The sequence below is a fragment of the Lactuca saligna genome, chromosome 5 (assembly GCF_052625555.1).
Source record: "Lactuca saligna cultivar CGN05327 chromosome 5, ASM5262555v1, whole genome shotgun sequence".
Classification (NCBI taxonomy): Eukaryota; Viridiplantae; Streptophyta; class Magnoliopsida; order Asterales; family Asteraceae; genus Lactuca; species Lactuca saligna.
This window is the reverse complement of record NC_136421.1, coordinates 236,438,011-236,451,693: the sequence shown is the minus strand read 5'-3', so window position 1 is coordinate 236,451,693 and position 13,683 is coordinate 236,438,011. Positions and strand designations below refer to the sequence as shown.

Sequence of the window (13,683 nt, the reverse complement as noted above, 5' to 3'; positions counted from 1 at the left end):
TTAGAAAACTCACTAAACTTTTTACTTATAATTTTGTAGTTTAAACATTTTAGATACTTCCACTTCCAAAGGGAAGGGTCCGGTTTGACTACACAACATCCCTAAATGATTTTTCCACACTGATTATTATCATTTTACTCTGATGTTTAAGATACATTTTACTATGACTGATTTTGGAACAAATATTATATGGATTTGATGGTTTGAAAATGAAAATTTCGTATTAGTATTTTTGGGACGTTACACCCTCTCTCGTTATAATTCCATGAACCTAAGAGCATCTCCAATGGTAAACATATATCATATGTCAAGAATGTTATCACTTCACTACTTTATTTTCATTGACCTCTGATTAAATTGTTTTTCTATGGTTAAACTTTTTTATGAACTTTTTTTTTTTTTTTTTAAGTTAACCATTTTATCCTTATCTATCTAAAATATTATATAAAACCCCCTTGTTTAACTAATTGTTTTTTAAACACAATCATATTTTAACATGAGCATTCACGTACAAACGATTTACATATTATGATAATTTATATTTATATATTTTATATTTGTTTATCTATAAATTTTTAATAAATAATAAATAAATCAAAGTAAATCAAAGGTAGAAAATGAAATAGTTTTAAAGAGAAAGAGGTTGATTGTTCAAACCTTTAAACTATATTGACCACTCAATATATATTGAGTGGTCAATAAAAATAAGCAAATAAGTCATACACTCCAATAGCGTTTAATTATTTTGACCACTTAAGCAAATAGTAATAGTAAAATACTTACGTAGCAACCAAGTTTAATCCGTATCACAGTTCACCATGTTTAAAACATTGAACAAAATAAACACATCATAATGGAGTACATGCAAAACACAAATTCTTCCAATTTCACTTAAAATCTTAGCAAATCGAACAAGATTTGATCTATGTTAGTGATTTTTATCTTTTAAAACTAACCACATATTTTACACAGTTCACCACATTTATTAATTTCTTCTAAAATCAAACATACAACTCAAAAGAACAGAACCTTATCGTTAAAACCACTAGAAGCGACTTAGGCTTTTTTTGAGTAAACCCTATGAACAAGCTATATGTCTTAGCAACTTGTAGTTAGAAATTGCGTCTCCTTTTTAAGGTTTGTATTGAATGATGGGAATTTGACATATCATTGTAGCATACATCAGGAACAAACGCAGCAGTATTCATTTGATGACAATGTTCTTGTTTTGGCAAACATAGTCCTGAAGCAGTAGGTGGTGAATAAGAATGTATCTGTGGGACTGCCCAAGATGATTCGGGCACCTGCCCCAAGCAATCCTCACTGTCCAATTCTACCTCCAATGCTCTTAGAATTGAACAACAGTCTGAGTCTCCCATCTTGCTAGAATCACCCTAAAAGATTAATTATGATTCTTGAATATCATTTCAAGTATTCCTAAAGCGCTGTAGTTTGAAACATCTACCCAATTATACCATTTATTTCTATACAGTGTTGCAATAGAATTAGAAAGAAATGAAGGTAGGATGATGCTATAACAGACAAATCCATGTTGCTATTTATTGCATTTTAAACCGATATAAGAAGTTCGTGTGTTTTTACCTTATTGGATGAGGTGTTGTCTATGTAGTCATAATTCTGATTGGGATCGGTCATACCAAAAAACTCATCGAATTGCCATTGTTGGATGACTTCAGCTGGAGAACCTCCACCATAAGTCAACTTAGGATATGAAAAGTCTTCAGCCAAAACTTTGCTGTATTGGGTGTTTGTTGCCTTTGGGAGACAAAGTGATTCTGGGATTTTTTCACAGGGGAGTGGGAGTGACTTCACGGATGAAGAAGAAACAAGATCAGAAGAAGTTTCAAGCCCTATTTTCACACCAGTAAGTAGAAACCTCTGGTGTGATGAAACAAGAGAGTTGACTGTATGAATGGCAACATCACATTTTCTGCAAAATAAAGCCCTGTCTTCCAGACAAAAGAAGTAGCCATCTGATTCCTGTATGATAGGAGTAGAGATTAATACATCATACTATCTCATAAGTAAATATGGCACAAAAGGTAAATCACAGTAACATATGGGGTGGGGTCTATTCATCTTTGGTTTTCAACAAAAATGGGAACATGACAGGGCAATAAAAATACCAATTTGAAACTTGTCTGTCCTTTACGTTCAAACATGATTACATGATCATTTTCATCATAATTTTACTTCCAAACACTATAACTGAAATCCATCAAAAGCTGTGTTCTCTTTCGTGAGATATAATAAACATCTCCGCATCACAATCATTCATGGAAAAATGAATCGAAACACAAAAAATTCAAACAATTATGAAAATCATCCCATGTCTGTATATGCACATCACATACCTGGCATATATCACACTTAGGCATCTGCTTATTGGAATTAGAAAGAGGAATTCTCTGATGTTTACTCGCGAGCTTGTTAGCAGCGTGTATCTTTTCGTCGCAAGCCCAACACAACGCCGCCTCGTCGGCGCAACAAAGCACCGTCGCCTCCGCCGATTCACACACATTACATTGGATCTTCATCCTTTAATTAATCTTATCGATCGTCTTTCTTTGAAATTTGTTTGAGATCTGCTCAGACTCGGAGAATTTGAGAGAGTTTAAGAAGCAAAGAGGGATGATAGAAGGGGGAGAGTTGAGACAGGAGGGTGTCACTGGAATATATACGGATTCGTATTTCAGTGGATAATTAGAGTGGTTGTTTTTTTGTTTTAAAAATGTATGATATTTTTTCAACGAGTTTGATGCGGACACGTGTCGCTTAGTTGCGTTGATGAATCAGACGGAGACCGGCTGATCTGGCTTTCACGGATATTTATAAGATTTTCTAAATATTGAGCGACAGCGACAAACATTTTACGTATGGAATTATTTAGATATTTCAAATTTTCAATCAATTAATTTATTTTTTTATTAATAAAATGACAACATATTAAAATGTAAAACAGGTTCAATTTTTTTTTTATCCAAAAACTTTTATATTCCATAAAATAACTTAGTTATTTTCGCACAACGAATAAGATGACAAATGAATAACAAACTGTGTCGTTAAACTTTTTTGTATGGTAAAGTTAATTCTTTTGAATACTACATTCATTTATTTAGAGGATATAACGTTGTTATGTATGCTCCGTTTTACTCCATTAAGAAACTTCACCGCATCCGACACGAGAAAACCAAACGTATCAAATGCAAATGGTATGAACACGTGTTGATTTTCCATGCACGATTTTTCATGTTTGGTGATCTTGCATGTAACAGTTTTTAAAACAGTTTGTCCCGTCATGAAACCTCTAACTTTCAAGCCTACGAGAGGGGATACCCTTTTAAGGTCCACATATGTGTGTTTCCCTCCAACCCATCCAAAAATTAGCACATAAGAGCTGACATTCATTCTGTCGGGCCAGTCAAGAAATTCACAGGAGCCTCTTTCTTAGAAGAAATCCTGGCACGCTTAAATGTGTCAAACAAAACATCCACAATCTTATTGTGCCTATATTTGAACCCCAAGAGTTCTTTACAGTGAACTACATGCTCCCCAAAAGAGTCTAAACATGCTTTGTGACACACCAGACATATCTCATCAGCTGGAAATATTGGGATCATGAGTCGATATTTGAGGATAGTATGATACTCCACATGAGACATATGTTGGCCAAGCCCATCTATAGTGTAGCTAGAAGAAAATCTTGAGCATGTGGTGCACGTAAACACTTAAAAACTGCTTTCTGCTGAGCCGTCATGTCGAGATGCACTTCCATATCTTGGACAATTTTACTAAAAAGGGCACTCGCCAGTGTATTTTGGGATTTACGTGCGGGGGGGGGGGGGGTCTTTAGTAGTAAAACTGCTAAGGTCAATGTCCGGAAGCTTGTTACGAAGAGAAGCCAAGGCAGAAGCATAATCAGAATCCATACCATATATGTTGTTATCCCGTAAGACGTGGTCTTGCAATACCCAAGATTAAGCCCTTGAGGCAACAAAAGCATATGAGGTAGCCACTACTTCCGAGTATAAATTCAAACTATATGTCGCCAAAAAAAGGGCCACTATGAACCACAATGTCCTCAATCGCCCCGCACAACCCATTGTTAAAGAACAACGCCGCATCCTCCATGTGAACGGGTTGGCACATCCTCAGCCCAAAGGAAAGTTTAGCAATACCCATACGAGACCGAAGAAGAAGGAGCTCACTCTGGGGGGTCAGAAAATTGTGGAAGAAGGCACATCAAATTCACAGTGTTTCGACACTCTTTATGGCTAAGTTACTAATGAAACTAGCATCTCTACTAATAGCTCCCCTAAGAATTTTCACCCCCAATAGTGGCCTCCCGATGCCAACCGGGAATAGTCCCTCACATAGCTTCCTACCATCATATGAGGGCCAAAAGAGCTCAATTTTCTTGATATTCAACTGAAGGCCCAATTTTAGGCCAATCACCTTAATGATGTGCAACGCTTTGGCCACCTCCTCTGAATCTTCAATAAGTATGTCATCATCAAGGTACCATGCATGTAGAAGAAGCTTGGAATTGTCTCTAATATTATGCAAGAGCGGGTGCAACACAAGGTCAAAGAGAAGTGGGGTCTCCTTTTTGAACCCCAATAGTGGACCAAATATGTGTGTCTCCTTAGATACAACCTTGCTGCTTGACCATATAGGAATTCTACCCACAAGGATATAGAAGGGCACCTGAATCTAACCTCATGAAGTAACGTGGATCTATAGATAAGGTTAAAGGCATTGGATAAGTCCACGACAAACATGGAAAGAGACTCGTCATCGTGATGCTCACTCAACACCCTGTTGGCGCTATGTAATACAACCTTAGCGCCACCTGACACCCCAACCCTGAACTTGAAATCATTGAGATACTTGGCCATTTATTTACCAACACCGTTCATGGACAAATTGGAAACCAAACGTCTCCATATAATGCCTACTACAATAGTTCGTATTCCCTTATTAGGTTTTAAAAGAGGCATAAGAGGAGCAGGGACAACAAATTCTGCCAATCTCAAATGGCATCTTCCCCCTAGTCGTAGATTAACCACATATGTAATAGCACGTAGCAGGTCTTTGGCTATAGCTAAAACTTCTCCACAAAGAGCATCCAAAATGTGTTGAGCTCTCATCTCATCTCTCATACATGAGATTCCTTTAGGGAATGATTTAATGCCCTTAAGGACATTGTCAATATCCACTACAAAGGAAGGTTCTGAAAATATGGTACTCAACATGGATGGTTGTGGCTTGCATGGATGCTTATCCTCCACTGCCTTCATGGTATCATCCCCGTATGGAGCAACCCCTGAGGAACATAATACTTTCACTGCTAATGTGAAATGCCAATCTACAACCTTACGCAGACATTGCCTGATGTTGGTGCCACCCCGTGTTCTATCCTCCTGAGTGTACTCTTCTATTTTGCCTTGTTGCTCCAGTCTTGCATTTTCAACCATGTTTTTAACAAGCATGGATATACCGTCTTCTGTACCCCATATAACTAATGTGCTTAGGATATTATGATGCTGCAAGGACTTCCTGTTCCCATGCCTACCTTCTTGCCTATTCTTAGGCCTAAACAACTGAAGAGTACACCTAGGAAGAACTAACATTACAACTCACGCTTCAACGGACCTGGGATGAGCAACCACCTTGAGAAGGAATGCTTTCAAATCTTGTGAGAAAGCCATACGACAGTTATGCGGGATGCTTTTGATGGTGGTTATAGGTAGTTTAAAAACGCGATCAAGTAGTCAAGCATCAAACACCAACCAATCAAATTGGATCCAATTCTTAAACCATAAAATGATATTTGATGAAATTGTCATTAAACCAATTTAATAATTTGATTTCTAATTGGAATGTAAACCTAATTCGTATTCGAATTTATTTTAAAACTAAAAAAAATATAAATATAAAAAAGGATAACTGTAAGAAAGTCACTATCTTACCACTAAATTACGATTTTTACACCGAGTTATTTTTTTCTCAATTACGTCACTATATTCAACCAATGACTGGTTATTCATGTTCTCGAAGCAACCACTTTCCCGAATTGTAATAAAGTCACTAAGTTTATCAAAATTTTGATTTTGATACCAAGTTTCAACTTGCAAGAAAGTTATTATATTACCACAAAATTTCAATTTTAACATAGAGGTTTTTTTTTTTTTTTTTTTTTTTTTTTTTTTTTTTTTTTTTTAATTATGTCATTACATTTACAGTTTTATGGCAATATCAACCAGTTGGCCGATTAAGAATAATGCTATCTCTAAATATTATTAACAGAGAAACTTTATGACATCATCTTAAATAATCTGTGCCTTTGATTGTATTTCAATCTTATATTTTCCATCATTAGATCAAATTGTTGAAATCATCTTTCCCAAATTAAATGTATTTAATTCCAATAAATGTTTTCCAATTGTAAAAAAATAACTTTCACCCTTTGAAATGAAATGTATTTAATTCCAATAAAAGTTTCTCTTATTTTAAATTTTCAATTTCCGGTTATAAAAGTTTTAATTTGGTCATCTTTAAAAACATATGAATAACAAACCATTTCAATTAAGACATTAATATAAACCATTAATATAAAACCCATTTTATTAGGAATCATTTATACCAAAAAAATCAGATTCAAATTATCACATACATATAGGATTCATCCTTGAATCCGCGGCTCGCACTTATTCTTAGTCATTACTTTTCTCCAAACCTTCTCGCACAACCACATTCTCATTGTTGATAACTTACATCATCATTATCCGCTTCAAACCTTCGTTGTTGTGCATTAGAAGGTCAGTACCTTCTTTCGTTTTTTATATTTTTTTTCGATTATTTTTTGTTCCTATATCGAATATATGTATTCATATATTTCGATTTTTTTGTCACAAATTACATGAAATCGTTTAACTACTTTTCTGAAACTTTTCAAATAAACAGAAAAAGATATTACGTACCTTTAACAAAACAAAATTTAACTATCTTTGGAATTGAAACTAATTACGAAAATGTATTTTTATATATTAGAGATAATTATGATTTTTTTTTAATTATTATGTTATAAGAATCCGGTTAATTTTAATATGATTTTAAAATATTTTGGTACGATCTTATTACACTTTTAGGTTGATTTAATAGGAAATAATACATAATCTATTTATGCATCCTTTGAAACTAAGTATAGAAACTATTTTGTTGACATCTATAATAGCTTTCATACCTCTTTCTAAATCGTACATCTTTATAGATAAATACATTGTATATATCCCTTTCATTTCATATAAAAGTTCTTTCTAATTCTAATTTTTTTCTCATTCATTTTACACCATGACACAAAATTATTGTGATGAGATCGTCTTTAATAAGTTTGTTGACGTCGATGCATCCAAGGAAACCTGGAACATTCGTGTTCAGGTACTCTTGCTTTGGAAGAAACTTAAAAAAACAACACAAACATGTTCAGCAGCTTGTAAATGATTTTAATTGACGAGTATGTACAAATTTTTTATTATTATTATGTTGCTTTTAGTTTATAAAATTTTAAACTTAACCAATTTTTTTACTTACGTGACACTAAAATTCAAGCAACAATGAAAAAAAATCACATTAGTTCGTTTTAGGATCTATAAGTGAAATTAGTAGTTTTAGTATGGCCAGAAATGAAGGAGATTACATGATTGTTAATCATAAGCATAAGATTAATTTCTATAAAACAACAAATGTTCGTGTATCAAATGATTTTGCTGTTATGGTTGATCTTTACAATTTTGTGACTTTTCAGTATTTGATAGCCAAGAATCTCAACACTCGTATTGCATTTGGTAAGATTTTATTTTAACATTCTACCTTTTCTACAAATAAATATTTATTGTATTGCACATTTATAATACAACAACCCTTTTTTCTGTTCCATGTTTTCTTGGTCAGGTTGTGTCGACTGATCCCATGAAGTGATTATTGAAAATTCAAGGGAGAAACGGTTGATAAATCTGGTTGGTGTAACGCCCGTAGATCCGGGCTAGTCAATTTAGTGATAATAGGGGTTGAAAACGACTTTTCCACAAAAGATTATTTAGAATAAATAATCTTAACCAAGTTGTAGAATATGTCTCAAGGGTTCCGTACATATAAAGAACAACGAAATCCGAGTTACAACGAAGAAGTTATGATTGGTCGAAATTTTACGGCAAAACCGGCATGACACCGGGAGATGTAAATAGTGAATTTACGATGGAGGACTTTTTGTCCTTAGTAATCTAAACCAAAGTTGTAGTATACGTTAAATCGAGAGCGTCCATTAAAAGAACGCCCAAATCTGACTTCGTATGAGGAAGTTATGTATTTTCTAAGATTTGGCTTAGCAGTGCACAACCCGAAACTCGAATTTTAGATCGAGCGGCGTTTGGACTACGCGACCTAAATGAGAATTGAATATCTCATTAATAGGAACTCAACGGTAAAAAGACAGACGAAAACAGAGTCCGTATGTAGAAGTTATGAATTTTACGCGGATATTTAAAAGTATAATCTTCTCATATTGTTAAATTTAAGATCGGTCGAGAATTAGCCGATGAAGTCAAAATGAAAGTTGTAGATCTTATTTTTACCTACACGTGGATATAAAGAACATAAAAAACGGAGCTCGTATGTGAAAGTAACGGATTTTAGAAGTCGGAAGTTTGCTGTGCGAAAATGGATGATGTGGCACAATCTTGGCCATTGCTTTCTCCCAAAGTTTTGCCAACAGATGGTGACATGTGGCACCAAGTTCAGTCATTTTTCACCCTATAAATAGAACCTCTTCCACCCTTATTTTTTCAAACCTTTCTCATTCTTTCTTCTCATTACCCTCTCTTTCTAGAACCTCTCTCTAGCCCCGAAACCTAGGGAACCTCCCTAGCACGAGGCGGAAGCCCCGGAGTGCTCGACGACTCCGAGAAGAAGAGCTTTTCGGTTCGGGAACGTTGCTCCAAACAAAACCCGGTTTTCTATAAAACTCATTGTAAGTGAGCTACACATACGCTATTTTTAATATAGCTTTTATTTAATTATAGTAACGTTATTATGAACTTATAATAAGTACTTGGACTATTATTATGGGTTATATAAGTATTGTTTAACGCTTATATAATAGTAATAATAGCTAGACTATTAATTAGTCTTGGCGAATAATAGACTAAACTCTATTGTTAATAATACTAGGTTTCGTTGAAGGAAATTATTTTTAAGAAGCGAAGCACTGTCTGAGTTCGGAATCACCACCTTTTCAAGTGAGTGCATGGTCCCTTTCATCTTACACATAGATATGAAGTATTTTATATAAACTACGTGTTATGTGTGCATATTATATGTATACTTGCTATCTATGTTGGATGAACGATTTTCTACAAGTTTTATATGATTTAAACCGTATATGTATTTATATCTACGTAATATGTTGGGTAAAACATGGGTAGATGAAATATGAGTTGGACGATGAGTTGAGAGGTGATATAGACCATGAGGTAAGGGTGAGAGGTGGACGATGTGAGAAGCCTTGTTCCCAAATGTTGGCCCCGTCATCTAGCAGAGTATGGATGACAACCACAGACTATTCTAGACAGTCCAGTGGAACACTAGCAGGCTTGCAACCTGTAGGTGTTACGAACGATGTGTTCACCGGTGTACTCTAAAAACCCATTGACATGTATTGCGAGTGGACTCTTGAATACGATATTGTCAATAAACGAGATAACCCTAGCAGATGTGCTCGAAGGACAATAGTAGCAGTTGCGCCTCATATAGAATCTCACAATTATGGCAGTTGCGCCTAAGTGATAGAACTAGCAGTTGTGCTTGACAGCTGTGTCATTGACAACGATGGACTTCGTACCTATTCCTTAGGAAAGAATGAACGAGCAATAGCTGATTCTTAGGGTAGATCCTTAAGATTAAAGAAGATAACGGGGATGGGTAATTGGGTTAACTGTTTGATGATTAAACATAATAATTATATTATTGTGGGTTGAAAACCCTATGTACTCACGAGGTTTCTCAACCTGGCCCACTCAGTTTAGTTATATCATAGGTGTTGATATGAAGTCATATTACACTGAGAGATTAAGGAGATATAAATTACTAGTGATAATGAATGTAAGTTTTGTTTATGCTTATGTTTTTGTATTGACAATGACATCCCAAATGTTTTAAAATGAATAAAAATACTTTTCTTCGAAAATGTTTTGATAACGTATTTATCATGTTTTACTGGGAACGAATTCTGCAACATTTTTATTAAAAGAGGTACTCTGATTTTTATAAAGCATAAACAAAATCGGTTTTTTCTGGCCAAGAAAATTGGGATGTTACAGATGGTCAGGATCGAAGGTAAATATATGTGTTTAAAACATTTTATTTTCTAAAGTATTTTTCTACATGATACCATAAAACATGTCGTTCACATGAAAATGACATGTTCATGTACACTTATATATATATATATATATATATATATATATATATATATATATATATATATATATATATATATATATATATATATATATATAGGGAAAAGATCAAATGAGAACACCTAAAAGGTTGAGAACGCGAGAACAAGTATATTCATTTCTGATTCCATATATTCATTTGTGGAGAAATGATACGAATAATCAACATGAATATGATTTTTCTCTTCAATTTAAATTAAATGCGTAAAAATTTATCATTTCTCCACAAATGAATACATGGAATCGCAAATGAATATACTTCGTTCTCGCGTTCTCAACCTTTTTTGTGTTCTCATTTGATCCTACTCCTATATATATATATATATATATATATATATATATATATATATATATATATATATATATATATATATATATATATATATATTAGCATCACTTAAAACATTTTGAATCCACTAATTACAAAATTGACCTTTTGCCATATAGGAAATAATTTGTTGATCATTACCATAGGGTCCATTTAAGATATTCTCAATAACAAATTAGTCAAATGTGGTTAGAGCTCTTTCACACGTTTTTTTATCACATATCTTCAAAATTTAAGTTTTAATTTTTCATCTTCAAATTCCATTTTTTAGTTACATACATTCAATGAATTTTTTTTTTTGTATAACATACCAACCTACTTTGTTTTATCTTTATATAGTAACAATAAAATTTATAAATTTACATAACAAATATAAATATTTCGAATTTTGTCATAGTATTATAATTTACAAAATAAAATTACCTCCAAAATAATTTTCGACAGTAATTTCATCCATAATTTTACTCAATTTAAATTTGTATTTTCTTTATATAAATTTTTTTAATGATTCCGATTTTTTCCATCTAAAAGTATATCAATCATTTGTGTCTTAGATAATGTTGCCATATTATAAATATTACTTTCCAAAAATATATTCGTTTAATGAGTTATTAAATTTAATGAAGTAAGTAAATGTTAATTCAAACAAGATATATATTATATAATTATTACACAAGTTTATTAAAAAAAAATAATATCAAGGTTTAAACATTAAGCATTTTTAAAGTGAAATTTTAGAATACATACAAATGATGATGTTATACAATGAAATATAAAATTGAATAGACTGTAAAGAACATTACTAAGACAGTTAATCTTGAAAATAGCATAGTTATTAAAAATTATAAAGTAAGATAAAAAAAATTATAATATATTAGGAGATTTGTAAAAATTACAATTATTAAAAGCGTTACGGTTATTAGTAAAAAATAAGACCAATAAGATTAGTAAAAATACAATATATAAACTAAATTATCACAATAGTAATGACATGTCATTATTTGATATTTCATATAATTGAAAGATATACTAAATTACATTGATGATATACTAAAATTATTTAAAGTTGCGCCAAGACTAATGCAAAGTTCTCGTGAACACCAAATAAGAATAAACATAAAAGCTAACACTTATATTCATAATAAATTTAAAATAAAACAATCATTATTTGGAAAAGAATTTCCATTAATATATACTAAAATTAAATCCATATAACATTTAACGTTTCATAAATTATACTCTATGATTTTATTTGAATAAATGAAATAGTTGTCAATATTTAATGTTGTGAAAAAAACGGTATATTAGTTGTCAATATATGTTTAATTTAAGTAACCTTATTATGGAAGGAAAGTCTCATTAGAATGCTTATCTTTATATAACAATATCATAACCATATGTGATGAGGAAAATCGTTCAACTAATAAAACAAAAAATATTGTCTACAAAGAGGTCCTTCAACGATTATAGATATTTATCGATTTCAATGTATCTTCTACCCATTTCAATAATACCAATAACAACAAAAAAATTATAATTATTATGCAATATTTGTATACATTTGTAGCTTGAAGATCAGATTTTTGAGCTACTACTTTAGAGTTAGAATAGATTACTTAGAAATTGAAATATCATAGTTTTCATTTGAATTGCGTTGTAAGGACAAGTTTTTTCGCAATAAAATGAATTTTGATTTCGTCTTATGTATTTATCCTTGCAATGGCATATGTGAAAATGGTTGTTTATGTATTTCTAATTTTAGCAATGTTGAATTAGATGTTATTCTTGATTATGTTATTTGTGAAATGTCGAGAATTTACCAAATAGGGAGAGTTTCTCATCTCCCAAGTTTCAATTGGACAGAAATTTGGAATCATGCAACATGCATTGTGTGATGAATGAGAAACTTCATATTTGGAAATTAGACTAAATCTTTGGCAAAGTGTCAAGTGAAGGACCAAAGGATTTACCTGGTGTGCCTCCAGAGAGGTAGGTTAAGTTCATGATTGACTTGGTTCCAAGTGCGGCTCCGATTGGCAAGGTACCATACCGACTGGCACTGTTTGAGATGTAGGAGTTGTCTTTTCATATTCAGGTGATTTTAGGAAAACAATTCATTAGACTGAGCAGTTCTCTGTGGGGAGCCCCGATTTTGTTCGTTAAGAAGAAAGATGGTTTGTACCGGATGTGCATTGAATACCGGGAGTTGAACAAGTTGATGGTGAAGATTCGTTATCCCCTTCCACAAATTTATGACCTCTTTGATCATTTGCAGGGTGAGTCTTGGTTCTTCAAGATCGATTTGAGGTCATGGTATCACCAGGTGAGGGTTAGAGAGGAAGACGTGGAGAATATCGCATTTCGGACTCGTTATGGTCATTACGAGTTCGTAGTGATGCCATTTAGGCTTACCAATGCACCTACAATATATGGATCTGATGAATCAAGTGTACAGGCCGATGCTCGATCGATTAGTTATTGTGTTCATTGAAAAATATCTTGGTGTATTCCAAGACTAGGGAGTAGCACGAGGAGTACCTTTGAGAGCTTCTTGGGGTCTTAAGGCGAGAATGACTATATGCCAAGTTTTCGAAGTGTGAGTTTTGGTTGGGAGAGGTCCAGTTCTTGGGTCACCTTGTTAATCAGGATCGGATTTTGGTATATCTGGCCAAAATCGAGGCGATTATGCAGTAGGAGGTTCCAAAGTCGCCTTCGGAGATCAGGAGTTTCTTGGGATTAGCAGGGTATTATCAGAGATTTATTCAGGAATTCTCTAAGATTGCAGTACCCCTCACTCGTCTGACGAGGAAGGGCGAGGAT

At 33.1% G+C, this 13,683-nt stretch overlaps 1 protein-coding gene across 1 annotated transcript; it reads right to left on the bottom strand.

Annotated features, from left to right (window-relative positions):
• Positions 1–866: 866 nt before the first annotated feature.
• LOC145046555 (B-box zinc finger protein 22-like) lies at positions 867–2,687 on the bottom strand. Its single transcript, XM_078994843.1, has 3 exons — positions 2,376–2,687; positions 1,603–2,001; positions 867–1,394 (listed from the first exon to the last, which is right to left on the bottom strand). The coding sequence occupies exons 1-3, from the start codon at positions 2,556–2,558 to the stop codon at positions 1,113–1,115; spliced, it is 864 nt and encodes a 287-aa protein (XP_078850969.1). The 5' UTR covers positions 2,559–2,687; the 3' UTR covers positions 867–1,112.
• Between the last annotated feature and the right edge of the window lie 10,996 nt (positions 2,688–13,683).